At 41.3% G+C, this 24,268-nt stretch overlaps 1 protein-coding gene across 3 annotated transcripts in view; it reads right to left on the bottom strand.

Annotated features, from left to right (window-relative positions):
• ctnnd2a (catenin (cadherin-associated protein), delta 2a) overlaps positions 1-24,268 on the bottom strand; it is a 452,693-nt gene that overhangs the window by 303,644 nt on the left and 124,781 nt on the right. For 2 of the 3 annotated variants that reach the window (XM_072689814.1, XM_072689834.1), the window contains one exon: positions 19,619-19,734. In XM_072689814.1, coding sequence (XP_072545915.1) covers positions 19,619-19,734 — 116 coding nt within the window. Of the gene's footprint in view, positions 1-19,618; positions 19,735-23,250; positions 23,341-24,268 lie in introns of those variants that run through there. The other variant, XM_072689825.1, reaches the window with a different exon arrangement.

Genomic DNA, 24,268 nt, shown 5'->3' with positions numbered 1-24,268 from the left:
TGAGTGGACTGGACTGTTAACTGTTATTATAAAACTTTACATAGAATTATTGTATTTGAAAATATAAAAGGATTTGTATGACATGGGGTCATGACCATTCACACACATACAAAGAATTTTATTCATTTGAAACTGAAAATGCACTTAAAACACAGGCTACAGTTTCTCATTAGGTCCAATTTGGATGTTTGGATGACAGCATTCTGTAAAGCTTGCCCACACCATTAAATTTGTGGGTAGAACATATATAGGTCAAGTAGTGGCTACTTGCTCCTGTTCACTGTTTGTGGCATTACACGTTTGGTTGAGCTATTCCTCTAACTGGCCTCTGGAGGCCACAGGGATAATGTGGCATTGAGCTGTTGACCGTGCAATAGCCATGCAGGCCGACCAGGCTGGAGATTAAATAACAATCATGCAGGGCCTTTCTGGACGCTTCTACAGGCTGGTCAGAATGGAAGGACAAAATGCTGACCGCTCTGGGCTTGGCAGGCTCTGACATTTGCCCTCATTACTGACCCCATGGAATACTGAGCTCGTATGAGGGCCCCTTTTTTCGCTCTGTCTGCCCCACCCTCTTTTTTCCTGACCAATATACTTCATGAGCCCCACGAAAAGGGTAAAAGAGAGAAATCGATGGCCCTGCTCTAAAGGCCAGAGCCAGGTAATGAAAGTCATTTGTTAGGGCTGCTGGTTTCAGCCACAAATGCATGTTAATGCTTTAAACGAGTCATTAAAGCTCAGGCCTCTTCCTTCCTTCATCACATGCAAATGATTGTTTTAAATACAATAAGGCTCTAATTGAGAGGTCGGGTTCACTCTTCTGCCTGCTTTGCGCTTACCTTTCTTTTGATTTGCATGCTAATTGAGGTCTTGCGTGTTTGGGAGCTCTTGTCGACACTGCCACAGCAAAGCTGGCCTGACTCGTCCCACATTAACCCTGCACACACAGCTAGCTTTTTTCAATTTTTTCGCATTGCAGGGCTGTTTCCTGGGTGTAATCACTAGAGCAGCAGTGTGGCACTCTAGTACTTAGGGGTGCATAGACAGAGTCTTCTTCAGTCAGAATCAGCCATGACCAGAGCTGGCCGATTTTCACTCCTAAAGTCTGATTGACAGTCGGCACATTTGTTTTTACTTGCTGATCTTTTTTGACACTTCATGATAAAATAAGAGACCCCACCTTCTACATTTTTGTTGTGTTTCATTTTGGTAGTTTTTTACTGAAGGTATCACCTGCTTCAGTAGATTTTGATGTCATTTGACCTCAGCAAGTGTTATGACAACTGAAGATTTTTGGGATAAGGCCTATGTAGGAAGCTGACGCTGGGCATAAATGGCTAGTGCAGGTATTGTTTAGAGAAGTGTTACTGTTGCCTTTATCCCTGAGGTTGGTTTTATGCACAAAATTCAGTCAGGACCAAACACAAATATAGCCTTCAGTGTGAGCCAACAAGTTCATTCGAAGGACGCTGCTGTAGCTTGCTAAATTTTTCAGGGTATGTGAAAAGGACATCCAGACTGCAGTCTGTTGTGTCTGCAATGAGAAAGCTGTCCGAGGAGGAACTAAACTGAACTAGCAGAACGAGTTATTGTCCTTGTCGCCTTTTGCTGTAGCCTCTTTCTGAAGCCACCCTACTGGCCGTCGTGCCAGCAGACTGGAAATCAACTTTTATTTAAGTTTTAAATGGTATTACAGCTGCTCTGTTATCAGATAAATGCGGACACTAGGGATCTGCGTTGAGCTGCAAGTGAGCAATGAGGGGTGAAGGGAGAGGGAAAACAACTCACACCTCTCCTCAAAGATGGCTAGGTTCGAATGAAATCAAAAGATCCTGTAAAACTAAAATGACATCATAACAAGGTATAAGCATTTAAACATAATGAAAAAATTATACACTATATTGCCAAAAGTATTCACTCCTCCATCTAAATCACTGGATTCAGGTGTTCCAATCAATTCCATGGCCACAGGTGTATAAAACCAAGCACCTAGGCATGCAGACTGCTTCTACAAACATCTGTGAAAGAATGGGTCGCTCTTAGGAACTGGGGAACGACAGCATCTCAGACACGAAGTGATAGGCCTGCAGAGTCACTCACAACAGACCGGCAAACTTCATGTGGCCTTCAGATTAGCTCAAGAACAGTGAGTAGAGAGCTTCATCGAATGGGTTTCCATGGGCGAGCAGCTGCATCCAAGCCTTACATCACCAAGCACAATGCAAAGTAATGCGAAGGATGCAGTGGTGTAAAGCACGCCTCCACTGGACTCTAGAGCAGTGGAGACGTGTTCTCTGGAATGACAAGGCTGGGTTTGGCGGTTGCCAGGAAAACGGTGCATTGTGCCGTTAGGTAGTGTAAAGTGTTTGGAAGTGTAAAGTTTGGTGAAGGGGGATTACGGTGTTCCTATATTCCTATAAATACACTGCTAAACCTTGTTGAAAACCTTCCCAGAAGAGTTGAAGCTGTTATAGCTGCAAAAGGTGGCCCGACATGGGATGTCACTCAAGTTGACACCATAGTCTATTTCCATCAAAGTATCATCTATGAACATTGTTGGAGAGCAAATCTATGGATTCACTGGTGGGCCTGCAAAGTAAGTGGATAAAACAGTAATTCTGCCTACTTTAATAAGGTGTAAAAACTTAATAACAACTGGCTGTAAGAAGTTTCTGAAAACTGAAAACTTTTAGACATAACTATATTTCTAAACATAACTATATTTATTATACTAGTCATTATATATCATTATGCTTGTTACCAATGGAAACATATACTTAAATATAAGCCAACAATTATGTTTATTAATCTTACACGCTTAAAAATAAGGTTCTTAAATACCAATATAAAGTTAAATATAAAGTTAGTATAAAGTTTTTCTCACTCACACTTACAAACATGGTTCTTTATGGAGCCTAAAGTGGTTCTTCTATGGCACTGCTTAAAGAACCCACTAACACGCCATTATTTTTTTAAGTGTATAATCCTCTAACAACAACCTCAAAGGAAACCTGACTAGATTTAAGATGAATTCTTTTTCCATTATTTTGTACTGTACTGTGACTTCTTTTAAAAATACTGGGCCTTTCCACTGTTGACTTCTTCAGCAAACGTAACTCTTTTCCTGGCTTCCCGCAAGCTGACTAAAAATATACATTCGTTTCTCACCATTGAGAGTGAAAATTGCCAAAATGCTATGTTAGGAGACAATAGAAGTCATGGCTACTGCATATACTTACATGCTAACAACAACCAGGACGGGAATAGTAGTGAGGCTGCATATGTCAAATCAACAGCTGCGCATTTTGTCAGCGATGTGTCATGCCATGCTCTACAATGTGCAATCATATTAAAATCTATAACTTGAATAGCACCCAGGCTAGTATGCAGCACAAATTTCAGGAACTGGAAAGTAATAGAGGGGGGGGGGGGGGGGGGGGGGGGATTATCCATGCTCGCAAAGACATATTGCATGGTCTTTCAGATCTTTCACTTCGCAATTCGTATTCTTTTACGCTAACCATAAGACCTCTGCCTTATTGTACATTAATGTGTGTGTATTTGCACTTGGCGAAACTAAAATATCTTGCACGATATCATTTGGCCCGTAATGCCATTCCTTAAGTAGTGGTAATGCCGTTCTGTGGCATTCCACTCCTACACGCACTGCTTATTACCCCCACTATAAAGGGAGAGGACCAAATTTTCCTCCATTTAGTGTTTTTCAGCCTTTGCTCGTCAGAACGTGTGAACAGTTGCATGGTAGCATCTAGACTAACTGGAGAAAGCAAGCAAAAATGCTTGTGAACTGCAGAGACAGGCTGAGCAAAGTGACTTACTATTATTATTACTATTATTATTATTATTGTCAGCCAGATGCAGGAGCATAGGTCCAGTGGGGTGCAGAAAGGACACGTCCAATATAAAGTATGGATATTTGGCACTTAGCAATTAATTACTTTTATTGGAATAATGTCCCTATAGCCATGTTTCAGATACAACAACATTAATAGTCTAAAACACCTTTCACATACAATCTTTTTTCAATGCCCCCTGTAGCTAATCAGGCCTAAGACATGTCCTCAACTGTAATTAGGAACTCAGCAAGCTTCAAGAATTCTCTTTAAACCTTACACTTCAAAATTTACACTCAGCAACCGTGGTCTCCTCTAGCTATCTAAAGACCTGAAAAAGAAAGTAATTGATGCCCACAAGGCAAGGGAAGGCTATAAGAAGATAAGCAAAACTTTTCAGCTTGCGATTTCTACAGAGCAGAATGTAATCGAGAAATAGAATTTCAGAGAAACTCTGGAGGTCCCCACTGCCTGCCAACAACCTGCATGGAAGATTAGCTAAGCCAGAAGTGGTGGTGCACTGTTCCACTGTGCAGCATTGCTTGTACAAAAAATGTTAATGCAAGAGTCATAAAAAGTAAACCTTAACTCTGACCTTGCCACAAAACTTAACATTTTAAGTATTTCTTACAAAACATCTAGATAAGCTGAAAAACACATGCTGAGGCCTCTATCAGAACCAAAATCAGAAAAGGAACTACCTTCCATAAAAAGAACACTGTGATAACTCTTCGGCGTGGGGGTGGATGTATCATGTTTTGGGGTTGTGCTGCCACCGGTGGCATTAGTCATTTTGCATTTGCAAGTGAAAGGAAGAATGGATCCCACAACATACCAGCAAATCCTAGATCCATATGTCAAACCATATCATTTATTACCATAAATCTGGTAATTAATGTGTCCCTTAGATAAAGGTTGCAGATTCGGGGGTTAATGGACACAAGGAACTGTAGTATACTAAGATGCTGGAGCTGTCATCTCACTGCTTCTATGCGACCACTCAGGTTTGTGGACGGTGGAGCGGATGGACGCCAGTGTTTCAGGGTGCTGCCGTGGCTCTGCTACCCTCTGGCTCTTTCCTTTTAATTAGGCTGTTATAGTCAGACCTGCCGGAGCCATCAGACACACTCTGATACTGCTCAACATTCTCTGCTCTCTATAAATCCATTCAGAACTAACTCTGTCTCTTTACCTTCTCAAATCAAATGGCAGCCCGCTTATCCGGGCCTAACTGTTAGAAGACTGACTGCTGGGGTCCCCTCTACCTGCGCAAGACCAGCTGCCACCCACCAGTCCGACCACCAGGCTCCCCAACCACCCGTGCAAGACCAGCTGCACATCCTCTTGCCACTGTTACCTGTCTGATGACCATGTTAAAATCTAATATCTGCCACTACTAATAGCACCACCATTAACTATCATTACTCTTACCATCACTGCTATGATTATTATTAAGTCATACTACACCATGATTATAATATACATATTAAGAATATGTTGCACAATTAAGACTAGGATACAAATCCTTTCGCCCCCAAAAACTGCCATTAGTAGGACTGGGAATGCTACAGAACTTGCTCTGATTGGTTGGCAGGCAGTGACAGGTAATGCCTTCATTTTGTTCCATGTTAATATTCTTCAGTATAAATTCAGTGACTGCTGGGTCACTCTGTTCCAGCGTGACTCACTCTCTTAAGTGATGTGCTCTTCTTCAGTGTAGGCCTACTCCCATTCACACGCCAGGGCTGCACTTTTTTTGGACAATGATGTCTTCAGCTTTGTGCATGAAGACGGCACAATCTTTACGGTTATACAGATATATGTAGAGCTTGGGCAGGTGCACAATGGGCAGGCATGCTCTGAGGCGAGGCAATTCGATACAGCACATTACTGCACAGGAGCATTCACCGCTAACCCATTATCCAATTTGAATAATAATGTATAGTTCTTGCCTGAGAGCAACTGAACAGCGGGGAGCTAAAAATACAGCAGCGGCGGCAGAGCGGGAGAAGAAGAGCTGGCAGGAGGAGAGCAGGACAGCTTTGCCTTAATGTCCTCTCATAGGGCTCCACAGTCAGCGTTTAGAGAAGGAGAACAGCGCAGAAGTGGCCGACAGCACGCAGCCCACTGCGAGAGCAGATGTTCCAGGGAAACACCCTGGGTAGAGCCGAGCACGCGTACACACACACTTACGCATAACCACACGCATAAACATGCACGCACATGCATGCGCTCCTCAGGCTAGGTTAATTATGTTACACACTGTCTGGGTCAAGGGCATGTGAGGTGAAGACGACTGCAGTGGATGTGCCTAAAGTGGAGATAGGAGTTGGATGTTTAGTGAAGTGTCATCATATTTAAATAGCAAAATAAAATAAGAGTGTTTTATTACATTTTATTGTTAAGTATATATTTTATATTACATTTTAAAATGTTAAATATTGTAATTATTTAAAAAATTGAACTAACATTACTTTTAGTACACAGTATTACAAGTGTTTAACATTATGTAATCTTATAACCCTCAATGTTGATATGTGAATGATTTATAGTAAACAATTAATTATTGATTTAAAAATTTTATATTTTCAACTTATTTCTTATCAATTATTCAAACAGAAGAAACTGATATTTAGCTGATATTTAAATTATTTAATATTACTGATAATAAACATTTTTGTGTGCACATGGAATTCTGCTTAGACAAATGCTTAGAAACATGTGTTTAATCATACACACCAGGAGAGTCTGTATTTCTATTCCAATCATAAAAATAATAAAAATTACCCATATAATAGGTAGAGGTTTTTAAAAGAAAATATGTATATGGGGAATCAAACAATCAATGAGCTACAGGTGCAGTGTCATGCTTTCGCTGACACTGTAGTCCATGTCATACCTCAGACCGGTTCTTATAGTGATACCACAAACAACATCAACCGATTTTTTATTATGTTTAGGTCAGGGGACTGAGAGGGCCAAAACCTTAAAACAGCAAGGCTTATTACACACTAAGGCATATTATTCAGGCACGTCTGTACAAACTGGTTGGGCTGTTCTTTTGTAAAAATAAGTTTGTAATAACACTTTTGGCCTGTCGGTGGGTCATAGGCCCCTGTTTAAGTCAAGTCAAGTCAGATTTATTTGTATAGCGCTTTTTACAACTGTTGTCGTCACAAAGCAGCTTTACATAAATAGTGATTAATAAAAGACAGAGACAAAGAAGAAAGAAGAAATAACGTAAGACATGATGGATCAAAGACCCCCAGTGAGCAAGCCAACGGCGACAGTGGCAAGGAAAAACTCCCTCAGAGCTGGAGGAAGAAACCTTGGGAGGAACAAAGACTCCCATCCTCCTCTGGTCAGAACTATTTAAACATTAATGATAAGAATGACCATACCAGGTATAACAGATAAAAATGGTTTTAACATGGTCACTAAGCAGGTAGCAGTGGTAGGCGGGTGAGCCGCTGGTCTGCTATGGGTGGTGGTGGGTGGGGGGCCTGCTGGTTAGACCGGTAGGTGGCAGCTGGTTTGACAGTAGAGGGGACCTCAGCAGGCAATCTTCCAGCAGGTCGGGCTGGGTGGCCGTTTACTCGGAGAAGGTAAAAAGTGAGAGGAATTTTATAGAGAGCAGAGAATGTTGAGCAGTATCAGAGTGCATCTGATGACTCCAGCAGGTCTGACTATAACAGCCTAATTTAAAAGGAGAGAACCAGAAGGTAACACAGACACGGGAGCACCCTGAAAACGCCTGCATCTATCTGTTCCACCGTCAACAAACCTGAGTGATCGCGTGTAAGCAGCGAGACGACAGCTACAGCATCTCAGTGTACTACAATTCCATGTGTCCGCAAACCCCTGGACCTGCAACCTTTATCTAAAAAACATTAATTACCAAAAGCTAAACTAAACAGATGAGTTTTCAGCTTGGATTTAAAGATTGAGACTGTGTATGAGTCACGAACATTATCTGGAAGGTTATTCCAGAGTTGGGGGGCTTTATAAGAAAAGGCTCTTCCCTCTGCTGAGGTTTTCTGAATTTTGGGAACTAGTAAGAGGCCAGCACCCTGAGATCTAAGTAGTCTTGATGGTTCGTAATATGTAATAAGATCCTGCAGGTACTCAGGAGCGAGGCCATGTAGGGCTTTTTATGTTAATAGAAGAATTTTGTAATCAATACGGGATTTAACTGGGAGCCAATGAAGTGCTGATAGAACTGGACTGATATGGTCAAATTTTCTAGTTTTAGTAAGGACCCTGGCTGCAGCATTTTGAACCAGCTGAAGTTTATTGAGGTTCCTGCTGGAACAACCTGACAGTAGTGCATTTAAGGGGTTAAGGTAGATGTGTGTTTAAGATCATTATCCTATGCTTTTTACAGATGCTCTAATGTTTCAGAATTGTCTCAAAATGAATTAGTATTTAATTAAATTATTTATTCCCTCTACCAGTGAAAGGCTCAGTGTGGCACTGGCTGCAACACAACCCCAACACCATATCAATTCATCTTGCAGAGGTGTTCTTTGTGCACCCTTTTATTTCCAAGCACACCTCTACTCAATGTGGCCAAAAGCTTCTATATGTACTCTACCAGTCCATAGCCCTTGTTTCCAAAATACCCCAGGCTTATTAGATGTCCTTTTGAAATGAATTTTGAGATGTAGGAAAAGCCTCTCCCATGTTTTACTTCATATTGGAACAGTGCACAGCCACACAGAGTCCGCTAGGTCTTCACTGAGGTCTCTTGCAACAGGGGGTTTGATTTGCCTTTCTGGAAATCCTAATAGCAGCTGTGATACCCAGTCTAGCAGTTAAAGTACAGTAAAGAAACATGCGTCAGCTGGAGAAATGTTGGTTGCGCCCACAGCGGACAGATTGGCCAAGATAACCACCACCCATAGCCAAACTGCAACGTGCAGTTAGTCAGATGTGTTACAGACAAGTAGCCGGTAAAGCAGCCCTATACACAGAAATCAGCGGGGAAAGAAGACTCTCTCACATTTGTCAAATGAAAGAAATACAGAGAAATAAAATGCACAAAAATGAATATTTCTAAAGGAACATAACACTGGAAGGCCTAGATATTTATTCTTTAATAAACAATATAGTCTCTAGGGCCCCATTAATTCTGGTTGTAGACAGCTGTAGAGTTACAGTGTTATACACCAACAGTGCAGAAATAACCAATAAATGCCAAGGTAAAAATACTGGAAAAACACTGGATAACTGTAATCAATCAGAAGAAAAACGCTCAGTTGCAAGAGTCTGCATGTAAAATAGCATCTGCTTCGGAGATCTGTATACATTTACATGATAGCAGCGAGCAACTCCCTCAACTGTAACAAAGATGAAGATGTTGAGGTGAGTTCAAACTTTAACACAATCCATTTGATGAAGTGTTTCTCACCAGTCTCAACCTTCGAAAAGAAATTGCGCCCATATACAAGGCCAGGGTGAGTGGAGGGCTTTTATTACATAGCACCTACCAGTCAATGGCAACGTAATCGGAAAAAGTGCTCTGTTATAGTTCAACCTAATGGATGTCTTCAAGCCTGAATTCCAGTGGGATGAAAGTGAATATGCTATTGGTTAGTAAGTGAAGGCACTGCAGCACAGCTTTAGGTGACCACATTATCACATGAAAGTGACAGTTTCCACTTCTCCCCAGCACATATACACACTCCCTCTCTCTCTCTGTCTCTCTCTCACACACACATAAACACACACACAGAGAGCTATATGCCCTCAGAGCTGTGTTCTGAGGGGGACTGAGCGTGACGAACACATATGGCCGTGTGTGTTACTCAGAGATGACCTTTACGACAGTAAGGCTGCTATCAGCCTTTCCCTAGGAGGGAAAAAGAGAGAGAGAAAGAGAGAGACTCAAAGTTCATTAAAATGAAAATTACTTTCCTGTGGTGTACTTTCAGATGAGAAGCAGACCAGGATTTTTGTAGATTTTTGTAAGACTTAACTTTCACAAAATCAACTGAATAAAGCACATAGAAAAAAAAGATCTCACTTAGCAGTACGAAGGGAAAATGTATGACATGACTGTTGCTGCAATGCTGCATTTTTTTTAATGAATTCAAATGTTGCTTGTGATATACTGGCAAATGAAATAGACCACTGACCTGCTTATGGATTTATGTATAGTGCATGTATACCAATTCATGTAAGGTAATACCAGCTACTACTTATTCCTGGTCAGAGTGATTGTGGTCTGGACCCAACCTCAATCATTGTGTGTGCATAGACAGGGCACCAGTCCATCGCAGGCCTGTATTTATTTATAGATCCAATTAAAAAAAAACTATAAAAGTGAAAAATAAGCTTGAGTTTGATGTTGATCAGTGGCCTCAGAGCAATGCATTGTCTGTGCAGTTCACCCTAAATCGACCTTCATCAGATTCACATTCATCAGAATAAATGGGATTTTTGCCACCGCCCTATGAAGCCAATGTAGCAACAGGTGCTTTTGCTACAACTGTCATCTCTGACAATTAAATGACACGCCTATGTAAAATGAATAATCCATTCTTTTCAACCTGTCTAACATTTAATACACTTGAGTTGTTTTTTTAAAGTCTAATCACCAGTTCCAGGTATCAGTATCAACACAAAAAAGGTGTTATTTTTGTAGCTAGACCTTTCACATTGGTACTGGTACATTAGGGTCGCATGCACAAAACAGCATTTGGGCCAAGTACTTACTACGTCTTGCCATAATACAGTCTATGCTAGCACAGTTTTCAAAGCAAGCACTTGCACACACACACACACACACACTAATAGGAGGGAGCACCTCATCTCTATAAATACTGTACTTCTCAGAGCTATTTTAAACTCTTGGCATCAACGGGTAGAGGATCAAAAGAAATGACGTCTCCTGACAGAATAAAGACTCATAAAGGCAACTCAGCCACTCAATATTTCACCACTCAGCCTCAGAGAGAACAGCAATTCAACACAGTGAAGGGGACGGAAAGAGTTGGTGTTTATGTATGAGTCCAGCAAAGGCTGTCACCAGCTCAGAAAACAGGCAACATGGCAGCAGAAAAGAACTTGCCAAAGTGAATCTGGGAAAACACGGCACAGATATGTCAAAGCACAGTGAAGGGACTGAAAGCATCAGCAGTGTGGTTGTGTGTGTGCAGAGTGTTTAGCATGTTATTAAGATGGCACAACAACAAGTAACCATAAAGTAGCTCAGTCTGCCATGTTAGTGCAACCTACTTATATACACTGGTAATAGGTTGACTGTATAGGTTTCCCTGGATGACGAAAGTTGGTAATCATTGCATTCAATGATATAAAACCAGAAGTCAATATCAGGAAACATCTCACAAAGTATCACTGCTGGACTAGGAATAGTCCATTAACCTCAAATACCCTCAAATACATTTCTGTCTTTGAGGTTAACCAAAGTATGCAGAGAAACAGATAGACTACAGTCTGTAATTATTGAATTACAAAGTGCTCCTATATGGTAAGTGGAGCTGATATAATGGACAAGGAGTACAGAAACACTGAGGTGGTAGGTGTAGGAACTGTGTTACGACATTCTGCACCGCAGTATTTCGAGGTCATTGAGCATTCAGATTCCAATTATAATGTCTCGAAGAAGACACTTAATAAAGGAAGGCATATTTACATCCTAAAAGTGTTGCTCTGTCCTTTGAGAATTACAAATGAAGACAAAATGTTTTGAGGAGAGTCACCTACACCACAAAGCTCTTTAAAACTAGAGAAAACTGAAGAGGTCTGGTACAGGAAGAGGTCTGACAGAATCACATTCACAACATCATCAGAAGACAAGTTTCTGAGAGTCAACACCTTGTGTAATAGGCAGCTTACATGACAACATCCGGTGGCGCATCTAAACACTGGACCAAGTCTCAGTTGTGAAGAGAAGACCTGGAGCTGCAGGTTTGACTGCAGGTGGAGTGGCAGTAAGAAAGTCAACGCTAAGATGGCAAAACAAGCATAGCGGGAAGGGTGTTCTAAAACTTTTGACCAGTAGTGTGTATAATTTATTTTTTAATTAAAGAGATTTTCACCAGATTTCTCCAGAAGTCACTGATCCAAATGTCAAGATATTAATAATGCACTGTGAATTGGGCAGATATTGGGCAGATACAACCTGCCCCAGGTAGATCATAGAAAATGAGAACACTGTGAATTTCCCTTTCGTATAAAGCAGTAAAAAACTTATACCATATATATATATATATATATATATATATATATATATATATATATATATATATATATATAAAGAGAGAGAGAGAAACCACTGAAGCAACTGTGGACAGCAATGAAGAACATGATAGAAGCAGTTCATTTTATGAACATTATATGAATATATATGATGAAAAGGGAGTGAAGGCGGTCATCAAGGAGAGGCCTGCATATTACTGACAGCTCTTGGTTGACGACTTCTTGTTAGTTGTCTTATCTGTTGTTTTGGCGTGCATGATTGACCATTACAAAAAACTACATTTGAACAGTTGCCAGTGGCTGCCGGTGTACATTAGTCCATTCAAAGCAGAATACAGACCAGACAAACAGTGCCAATATTTTAGTTCTCAGCCACCGGTTAAATGTTATGCATAAAGCCCCATAATGCTATCTGCCCGAAGGATTTATTGACAAAACTATGTCAAAAATCCGAGTGTCTCACTTGCATGTTCAGAAAGTCCTGGCTCAGAATAGTAATCCTCTGCACCACGTATAGCAAAAGGCTACAGACGCCAGCTTATTTCACGCTCCGCAAATAACACTCTTACAGGCCATACTCCAGCACAGGAGCTTAAGAGTTCTGCACAACTTATAGAACGAGAACTTTTCCTTGTCTGTCTGTTAGACAGAGGAGAACGTTAAGGACTGAGGGAGTGCACTATGTATTATCTGCCCCAGCTGTTTGCACTTAAATAGTTTCTAATGCTTCGCATCAGGGGCACTGTGTCATTGTTTATGTCCACAAAGCATGTACACAGTTTCTGTCTTCTAGTAATTTTGCAAATGAAGTGATAGCTTAAGTTGGAGCTTAATGTTTGTGAAATAAACTAAAACAACAACAGTCCCTGAAGAGAAGCATTACCAATACAATAGGACTCTCTGGAGCATCTAACCATGAACCTGTTGGCACCATGCCTAATGCCAGGCATGAACAAAAGGGGTACTAAGCTCCCCAGCATTGAGCTGTGGAGCAGTGGATCTGTGCTCTCTGGAATGATGGTTGGTGCTCCATCCAATACTTTTGGGAGGAGTTGGGGAGATAGGGGTGAGGTGGGCTGTTGATCATCCAACAACCTGACCTCACTTATGCTCTTGTCGCTGAATGCAATTAAACCACAGTAATGCTCCAAAGTATAGCAGAACGCCTTCCATGGACAGTAGAGACAGTTACTCCAACAAAAGCAGGATAAACACTTTTTAATAGCCTTGATTTCAGAAGAAAGACCGAATGAGTATGTAGTAGTTTCGCGTATGTAGTATACAAGCTCCCATTAGGTTTTTTGAGATACAACTATGGCATTAGCATAGGCATAATTCTAAACCTAACATTGGTTCCATTCCTAAACTTAACACCTTTGAACATCACGAAAGAATTGGGTTTTTGCAAACAGTGACTGAGAGGTCTCCCGACTATTAGATAGACTATTATATCTAACCTGACCAATTAAAGTATCAATTAATAATTTGACAGAACAGGACAGAGGAGCAGTATATATCATTCAAAATTAAGGGCAGACCATTTATCACTGAAAAAACAAATATTATACTTTGATTTCCAATTGAATCTTTAAACAAATGGTTCTATGCAGCAGCAAAATAGGTTCTACTGTTTCAGGTCAAAGAACATTTTTGGATACTCTACAACACCCTGGTATCACATCGAGTTGTGACATTTGTGAATTGTTACACCTCTACACACAGCTACACACAACTACCTAACTAACTCACCCAATCATGATTAGCAGGCTAAACATTCTCCATAATGGGGCATTGGTTGCACTCAAATAGCTTCCAGTGCTTCACATAAAGACACATCAAGTCTGTTCATTTCCACACAGCATTTGCACACGAGGACAAAACGTACACACAAGGGCAATATTCTCTTTCCTCCTAAGTAATGTCACATTTGTTATGGAGGACAGCATAAGCATGATGCCCAAAAAAGCCACATCGGAAGAGTAAGAGCCTACAGGAGGGGAGCACGTTCCAGCGGTTTCCAGTGGAGGCTGTCGGAGGTAAAGGCCGAATTAGATGTGTTGTTGTATCCCAGTCCGGCTACAGTAAATTAAAAGAGTGGAATCAATATTACAGAACAGCACAACATTATAGTTTCCTCTCCTCATGAACTGTCGGCAGCAGCCTTGAGGCACTGAGGCTTTTTCCTATCAGCGGAGGATGACTTATCACTTCAGACCCTCTAAGACTTCACCCATAGTTTTTCATTAGAAGGCTGCAAGAATAATCTCTTCTTTAGGGTAAGTATGGTTTGCGAGTCAAGAGGAGCAAAGTTGCAGGGCAGGAAAACATCCTCAGCATTTCCACACAGTCAAACACACACACACACACACTCTTACACACGTATGCATTCAGAGCCTCAAGTGTCACTGCACTGCAGAACTTCTTAATAATTGAACATCATTATTCTGCTTGTTTAAGGAGCTCAAGATGCCACCCGAACCTGTCAGTCCCCTGCCGGGGCAGGAATGCAAATATGAATATGAATGTGTGTATGTGTGTGGGTTTATGTGTGTGTGTGTGTGAGTGTTGTGTATGTGTTCAGCTCCAGTTCAAAGCCGTCAGCACTCCTGCAAACTAATTAATTGACCTTTGAAAGACAGAATTCTCCCCCCTTCTCCCTCTCTCACTTTACTAAAAGGCCTCTCCCTCATGAAAGAAAGCCATTTGCACACACACGCACTAGCACACTCATTTGCACGCACTAGCAAGGGCAAGGCGCTAATAGCTAAACATAATTAACAATTGAGGACAATGTGGAAAACAGTTAAATCTGCTTAATTACGACCTCATTTTGGGTACCTTAAAGAACATTTACTTACAAAGAGAATCTCATACTCTTAATCTTTAAGCCCTTGCTTTTATCCTTAAAGTACACAATTTCCCCCTTTCACCAAATGTAACTGATTAGCATATTTTTATCTCAAGCTTGCTTCTTTGCACTGAGCACTAAAGCTCATTTGTGTTTCTAAAACTGTTATCTTGATTCAGCTTATTTTAAACAATGTTATTTATCAATGCTGTCCTTATTGTCTGCTACTTGGCCAGTTACACCGCTACGTAGAACGATATTTAGCTAGATAAAGCTATTTTATAGATGCCAGCATGGTGTCAGAAACCATATAAACAGGTCTAAGGCTTTGTTCAGACTAAATCTGATGTGAACACTTAAGTTTCAGATTTAAAAATGACCAAGTGACTCACTTGATCACTTTATCTGTCTTGAGAATCAGGATTATATCTGGATAAGACCAAGCCACATAAAAATGCACATTCAACACATCCAAGACAAATCCAGGGCCCAAATATGATATGTTGTCGCAATTGCTTACATAGTAAATTGACTAGGGAGGGTCAGGCAAACCCTAGCTAACCATGTGCATTCATGAGCTTAGATGCTAATGTGTACTGGTACTTAGGGACTATAACTAGCTAACCGAATGCGATCACACTATACTCATCAACTGTGAGCAGAACAGGGGATTAGTGTGGGCTGACCTAGTCAGCAGGTAACATTAACTAACAGGCTCTTCCAGTAATGTTCAGAGTCTTCATTTTACGCCTCTAGCGAAGATGTCAGTGTAAAACTACAACATGTAAAGTACAAATGTAGTTCTGAATCTCATTTAAATGCAGATTCCTGGACATTAAACCCAGTCTGAGCCATCAGACTTGATCAGATTTGATGTATTTTGGTCAATCTTGACATCACAACTTTTGATTTACACATTCCTGCATAAAGGACCACAACCTCCTAAATGAACACATGGAATTTGATTTCACTGTTCAAACAGACTTGCATGTCTAGAAATCTGAAGTTGAATGAGATTTGGAACTACATTCTATACATGTATGTGTTTTACAGCAGATTGCTTCCGTGAAGATGAGAAATTAAGGCTCTGAATGTTACTAAAAGAACCTGTTGGCCAGTTAGCTATGTTATGATTACTCTGTCCTTTTCTTTTGCTGCTTTTGCTAGACCACAGAAAATCTGTCTTGCTCAAGTCGGATATGCCCCCCCCAAAAAAAACCAACAACAACAAAAAGCTTTATGTGAGAATTGGCATTTCTTTCTCTTGGGCTCGTCCTAAGGTCAGGAAGTGTGCTTTGGGCTACCCTTCAATGACATGCTTCACATGCATTTCTGGACAAGCTAAAAGATACAGGACACTGTCACTGAGAATGGAAGAAGCATGTGAACTGACATGGTAATGTAATATTACCGGACTTCGCACAAACATGAGTCAGATTATGCAGCATTATGCAGTTCACACCAGCATGTTCCTGTATATAGTGCAGTTTCTGGTGTGCTGAGCCAGGAGTAGCAATTATATAGCAACACAATTTTGAAGCTGTTTTAAGGCGATATTAAGTTAGAAATGCTACATAATGCAGCTTTAAAAACTGTACCCCCTATATTTTGGCTTGTCACAGGGAGTTACTGCACTGCAGGTTTTTACATTTTGCCTGATTCAGCTTTTGTATTAAGCCACTCAATCATGTGTTGGAGCTGGGGCGACCCAAAACTGTGCCACATAGGGAATCCCAAGGACACGACCCTTCTGATGTAATGCTGAGCTACACCCACACTTGCTAGCATCCCAGCAATGGAGAAAGCTAACAAACTCTGTGTGGGTGTGTATGTGTGTGTGTCCCAGCTGCTGCTCCTTCATGCAGAAAATTTGTGTGTGTGAAAGCAGGCAGAGCCGGGACCTGCTCCTCTCATGTGGAAACAACGCTGCCCTAACTCAGGTGCACCTTCACACCTTCACACTGTCATAGCTGCCAACTCCCACATCCACACACACTCACACACTTCAGAAGAATCTGTATTAAAAACCCAAAGGTGCTACAGCTCACCAACACCAGAAACCAATATATTTATATACCAATATACACTTACTGACCACTTCATTAGAAACCTTGCTGGAGCACTTTGTAGACAGTGAAACTGTACCTTTTTTTCTTTTTCTATGCACAATTTGTATTCGTCCACCTCTAGACCTTCAAAGTTGGCCAGGTTCTGGACACAGCACCAGTGTTGGATGGATGTTGGCTTGCGGATTATTAGACAGGCTGAGGTGTATAACTGAACAGAACACCACAAACATGTCACCCCCATGTTGGGATCACTGCTGTGCTGACAACTGTCCACTGCCTACCTAATACATGGTCAGTGGTGTTCCCTATTCAGCAACGAGGTAGGGGGTGACTGATGAATTGTGTAGCAACAGATGGGTTCTTAAACAGAGCGGAGCACTTGTGGATAGCACAGTAGCTTAGGGCTGGGGCCATAGTTTGTAGAATGTGCATAAGTTCAAGCTGACCTCATTTGCTCACATTCACTTCACAGTAAGTGCATTAGCTCGCCTCTCTGTCCGCTGGGAGATGAAAACAGCTAGTCAGTAAGGTGCAGTGGTTGTTAAACTGAGATTTCTTTTTCTTGTTAAATCACTCTACATTTGATTTTTTAAATGACATTACAAACCCCAGTTTTTGTGTCTACGTTGCTAAGAAACCAGTCTGAATGGATCAGGCTAAACCCCGCTGTGCCAATTTAAAGTCTAGAACAAATTACCGTTACTGCACAATAACAATAAATGTAGCATTAGCGTTGCACTGGTAGAACGTTCTCACCAAACCTGAGCATTATTTGAGAATTATTTAACCAGGATTTAGAGAAAACAGAACACCTTCAGTAATGCTGTGAGTAAATATTAAAATACTGAGAGTGCATATCTTTAAACGTTCCAGATTTGAGAAACTTGCTGCTATTGTTGTTTATAACAGCAAGCCTGGTTCTTTCACGTTTCCCTGGTTCTTCCACGTTTAATGCTATTTCCAGCAGCTGCAGTGCTTCTGAAAGCTGGAATGTGAGAAAAATGTATTGGGATACATTTGGGATTAAAGCAGCAGTTACCTTATTTAACATTTAAACTCTGCCTAGTATTTATTGGGTGATTTCCAGGCACAGCAGAAAGTTGCTCATATCAATTCTTTATAAAATAAATAAAAAAGCTAAACACATATTTCACACATTGTTCATTAATAGAAAATATTCCTCATGATGAGTGTTTTTACACTCTTGATCATTAACCCCTTAAACAGCTTATTGTTTTTACAAACCTACCAAAGAAATAACCAAAATGACCAAACAACAGCCCTACCAGTTACAGATGCACATGTACAGATGTCTAAGTAGTTACTAAATAATAAGCCTTAGTGTGTAATAAGCCGATGCCTGGCTTTTTGCCGTTGTAGTTGAGCTTGAGACAAAATGAAACAAATAAAGCATATTCAACATTCAGAATAGTAGCAAACCATGACATTTTCCATGGGACTTCTGCCATTTTAATCTGGTGACTTCACTGGCAACTACAGGATGTGTGTTGTACAGCCTCTGATGAGACTGGCATTTGTAATCAATTAATCTAAGCCATGTTGTGCCAATTTAGCAAGCTAGATCAACAGAACAAACAAGGAGAACGCCAGAAAGAATGCTAGAAATATTGTACTAAGCTAAACAGACTCAGTTCAACCAGACAAAGTCACATAACATAACTTAGGAACAAATCTACCTCAAAAGATTTTAGATTTTAGTCCCCTGCCAAGCTTTTGTCAAGAGAAAACAGATTCCCAATTCCCAAGTTCCTGGTAATGAGCTTCAGACTTAACGATTTTTCATTTAACTTCAGCTTTGATATTAACAGCGTATTCAGGCTGCCACATCGCTTAAGACCATAACACATTGCACAAATCTCTGTTTACTATTGTCCCCCTTGGCCTGCCAAAACGGCTCTGACCCGTCGAAGCATGGACCCCACAAGACCTCCAAAGGTGTCCTGTGGTATCTGGCACCAAAACATTACAGAAGATCCTTGTAAGTCTTGTAATTTGAGAGGTGGAAAATTCATGGACTGCACCAATGAACCTTTCGTTGGTTCACTGGTTGTCCTTCTTTGGACCTCTTTTGGTAGGTATTAAGCACTGCATACCGGACACACCCCACAAGACCTGTTGTTTCGGAGATGACCCAGCCAAAGTCAAAGTCTCTCAAGAACATATTGTTCACTTGCTGCCTAATCTGTGCAGTATTTCCCAACCCTTGACATGTGACATTTCTGTTATACAAAATAGTCCAAATCACTCAAATAATTATTTCACTATTATTATTTTGATCTAATAAATTACTACTGGAAGTTTTACAGTAACCTACAGAATTTTTCCAAGCTATATTGTCAGGGACCCCTTATTGTATCTGTCCCATAAATGTACTGAATCAAGACTGTATGGAATCAAAATGAATTTTGAATGGTCACATCTGTAGTACATACACTTATATGCAAGCTTATGGCAGGCATACTTGATAAAATGGCAAAGCAGATGCATCTAAAAATGCAGCGTGTACCAGGGTACAAAAAAAAAGAGACAGCCTTGCTCTTTCTCACAAACAAACAAACATACTGACGCATACACTCACTCATGGATGCACGACTCCTTACCTTATGCTGCTCATGCTGCCGCCAGTCTCAGATCCCAGTTTGCATCTCTCTAGCTGGGTGGCAACTATTTGACGCTCAGCCTCCAGCTCTCGAGTCAGTCTTTCAAACTGCAGCTCCTGAGAGAGAGAGAGGGAGAGAGAGAGAGAGAGAGAGAGAGAGAGAGAGAGAGAGAGAGAGAGAGAGAGAAAGATGCTTAGAGGTGTCAGTGAGGAATATTAGAAAAGCATCAAAGAGCTCTGGGATCAACTTCCCTGCACAGCGTCAGACAACGGTACGCTATTTAAATGCTACTGTGATTCGCAAATGCTTGCTATGAAATTGGATATGACTGGAGCTCTAACTGAATGGGTTATTTCTGATTCCGAATGCATTAATCTATGGAACATATAGAACAAGAGATCACCACAAACACATATAAGCCAGCAGTAACCAGCTATTTCAAACTGCTTTAAAGCAGCTATTGTTTTCTGCTCTGCCATTACATTGACTTATATGTGGATGTGTTATTTTGATTTGATAAGTATCCCGCTCCAGAGACAGCGAGGTCCTCAGCGTTCGCCTGAGCAAAAGCGCGTGTGCCGGCCGTAAATCAGACAGGCGGATCCTCTGAGCGGCCCTCAGTGGTGATAATCATCGTGGATGTCCCTGCTGGGACAGAAAGTGCATCATCAGCACCAGTAATAGCCCATTCTGCGACAGGATGGCAGAGATGATCGCTCAGCCTCCTGCTTCCAACCTGCCTCCTCCAGGCACTCAGCCACAGGCCACCATCCCCAGCTGAGCCCTGCCTGAGACCAGGTAGAGTGTCAGGAGAGCGCCCCCCACTGGCACCCCTGCTCTGAGCCATGAAGGAACCTTTTATCCCTCCACTAGAGACTGTGATTGTGGAAATATGTTTTTTAGATGCAGAGCACTGCAGAGAGTTGGCCTGTAACTCACTCCCTTTAGCAAGTTGAAGATTCTACACAAGGGGGAACTATTAAGTAGCTATTGCCTCGTCATTGAAAGTGCAAAATCATCCATCTGCAGAACCAGAAAGACAGCAGCAGTTCCAGATTGGCAGAGTGGCAACCTCAAAGCATAATAAATAATAAATAAATAAATTGCAAAGCTAACCTGGGTAGCTATTATAATTATAAAGTACTACTACTTTGGTGAAGTTGGTAAACAATGAATAAAAAATACTTTTAACTTTAAGTTCAGGAATCAAGAGAGCAATAAAATGAGAAAAGTAGAAGACATTTATGATGCTAGTTGTTCATTCAGTGTCACACTGAACTGAATGTGGCCTGCTTGAGCTGCTTCACATTGGGATGCCTGTCATTTGAGTGTGTGGCTAAATTTAACAAGCCATTTCCTGTATGATCAATGACGTTATCAGCAGGATTCTTTTTTTTTAGCACGGACAATGTTTCTTTTATCTTGTGTGATCAGATTCTTTTTTGGGTGCTGTTCAAGGTGCTACTTGCAGCATAATTAGCACTTTAAGATGCCACTGTCACGTTATTTTCCTCTCACACTGGTGGGGGGTTTCCAGGTTTTCTTTAGTGTGCAGACAGATAAAACTTGTGGGACTGCGACTCAGTACTATCCACAGGAAACCAAAGAAAACCTATACTACATTTCTCTTTACTGTTTTTATTTTGATATTGATTTGTCACCGGTTCTAGCTGCACAAGATTCCACACCCACCAGTCTCTGCAACAGCTTCTTCCATAAAGCCATCAGATTACTGAACACGCTGCTGCCCCCCACCCTGAACCAATCTCTGCTATGGGACACTTTTTGCCCAAATCTTTCTGCACAGTTTACAGTTGATCCTCATTTTTTAAACTTAATTTCAGTGTACTTATTGTTCTGTGTGTTCATTGTCCTGTGTTCACACTGTCGTGTTGTGTTTCTGCACCAGCAATTCAATTCAATTAAAATTTATTTATATGGCGCTTTTCACAACGAAAATTGTCACAAAGCAGGTTTACGGAGATCTGGGTCTGGGCCTCTTTTCAGCAACCCAGTGGCAACAGTGCCAAGAAAAAACTCCCTCAGATCAAGAGGAAGAAACCTTGAGAGGAACCTAGACTAGAAGTAAGTAGTCCCATATATTGTGCTGCTGAAGTGTGTGGAACCATGCATCTGAAGAACAATAACTTGCTGGTTGCATGCAGGTTGAATGCAGGTTAAATTAAGGAATGATAATAAAGTCACAGTAAACTTTTTTGTGACAAATTTACTCAGACGTGTCAGAAATCGCATTTAGGTCCTGTTTATTTATCATTTTGGACAGTTCAGATTTAACACAACTGACTAATTGAAATGGTCTGAAAGCCTTCATCACATGGACCATGTGCTTTAGGTTGGGGTTGAACCTGAACTATGCAGGGTAGTGGATTAAAGCCACTCCTGATTAAAGCTTATAGTAGGCAGTGTTATACAAACTAGTAATGTAAGGTATAGCCTAACATTAGATGTTAATCACATTGTATCATTAGGATATTTAATGTAGAGTGAGAGTGTATATAAAGTAGACAAAATACCCCACGCAAGTACCTTTCGTAAGACAAGGTATACCTTGGGTATATTAGATGCCGCTGATGCAACAGCTGTTTGCTTTTATTAGGAAAGTTCACTTGGTCAGGGGAACGATCATCCAGCAAGGTGTAAAAATTACCAGAGGAAAATAGGAGATGCCATGAAAAAGTGGTGCTTTGCATTAGTGACACTACATGTCTTTGCTTCAAAGCCAGAGGGAGCCGCCATGGGATATCCCAGAGTGACCACTGGCCTCTACAGTTGCTTTATCTTTGTTCCTCTCGAACACGGAACCCAATAAACAAAATGAGAGAATTGGGGTTTCAATCAAAGGCTGCTCCACTGTTCGTTAGACCCGTACCTGCTTTAATTACAGTCAGCCTGAGAAGGATCGATGGCAGCCCGATTCGCCCGACCATGCTCAGGACGGCTCAATGGGAGAGTTTATTGATCCGGCTTCCAAAGCCATTTGAGCCCCGAATGAGCTGATGGTATCTTCCCTCCAAAACACCTGACTACGTGCCATTCAATCCCAAATTCCCACCTGCCTCAGTCACTGCCTACAAAACTCCTCTGGGCACTCTCAAACGCCCTGCAAACTCTCGCTCACTCCTGCTCTCCTCCCTCGCGCCCCCTTCCTCTCAGATTTCCTAACATGTGTGTGGTTCCTAACTTTTGACGAGGAAACCGATCAATCCCCGCTTTGTACTTACATGATGGTGAAAGACATATTGCCTTCAGTGCTGGTATTATGCCTCCAAATGAAAATCGATGAGGAACAAAACAGCTCCAAACAGACAGGCGTAGGGAAAAAAAGACGCCTCTGTTCTTTCGCTATACACAAACCTCCTGTCAGAACAACATGGAAAAGTTGGACGTCTAAACAAGACTCACTTCTTCCACACAAAAAAAGACAAAGCCTTAAAGCACACTCTGAACAAATCTCACTCCACTCACATGCAACACATGTACAAGCACAAGAGGGAATAGACTAAAGTTGGCTAACTTGAAGCCCGCCACACTCTCTGAGTCCAGCCAGGGAATAGAGCGAAGCACCTGTCCCCCTCCCCTGGCCAGACTGAGAAAGATGAAAGCGGCTTTACCTGCGCATGGACCATGCTCCAGCTGAGCCCCACGGATGGAAAAGTCCAGCTCCAGCTGCTTCGCTAGTCTGTTGCCTATTAGACGAATTCCAGCACTCGTTAGAGCCAGGAGCCCAGCCGCTGCCTCTCAGCCGCACACACAAGAGCCGATCAGCCAGGCACAAAGGTCGCCATGGCAACAGAGAATCCAGCCCCCCGACCCTGCCATCAAGGGGCATTGAGCATGCAGCGTTTCATCACAAAAATGGCTCCTCCTACCCATCCCACAGACACAGATACCCACCCATAGCTCTGGTGCTGTTGCTAGGTGACTAGCTTAATTGAGTCCCTCCCCCTTGTGTTTGACATCGAACAAATAACACACCTGTATTCAGTGTGTCTCTCTTTAATAGCTTACATGTGGCAGAGTGTGTAAGGTGGAGTTAATGTTTAGTAGGAGTTAATTTTGTATTAGTATTATTAGTAGTAGTATTTGAAATGTATTTTAAATATAAGCTTTATTATTATTCCTATTGTATGTTGCTTTTACTTTTTTTTTTATTTGCATTCTTGAAGGTACAATATTGTGTTCACAAGGGTCAACTATGTACCTTAAATGAGCAGTCAGATGGCAAAAATTAGAAATATTAAAAATAAAACATAATATACATAATATTGATATGATTACATTGTGTGGTATTTTACTGTATAATCTTGTATGTGTTTTAGCAGTCTTCTTAGTCACTGGATCTAAATCCAAAAGATCACTTTTGGGATGTGGAATTTCAGAATGAAAGTGCTCCTGAAAAGCCTGCAGGGTTTTTCAACATGAAAATCCCAAAGGAATGTTTTCAACATGTGGAAGAAAGGCTGTTTGGAGAGCAAATGGAAGGCCTCACCGAGTATTAATATAATGTTACTAATGTTACTAATAATGCTCAGTGAGTGTGTATCGGCACTGCCTTTCTTTTTCCCCACTTTTCAACCTCAACCACAACCTCAGCAGGGGGAAGAGCCTTTTTTCTTATAAAGCCCCCCA

This window comes from Salminus brasiliensis, chromosome 1, assembly GCF_030463535.1.
Source record: "Salminus brasiliensis chromosome 1, fSalBra1.hap2, whole genome shotgun sequence".
Taxonomy (NCBI): domain Eukaryota; kingdom Metazoa; phylum Chordata; class Actinopteri; order Characiformes; family Bryconidae; genus Salminus; species Salminus brasiliensis.
This window is presented reverse-complemented; position numbering and strand designations above follow the sequence as displayed.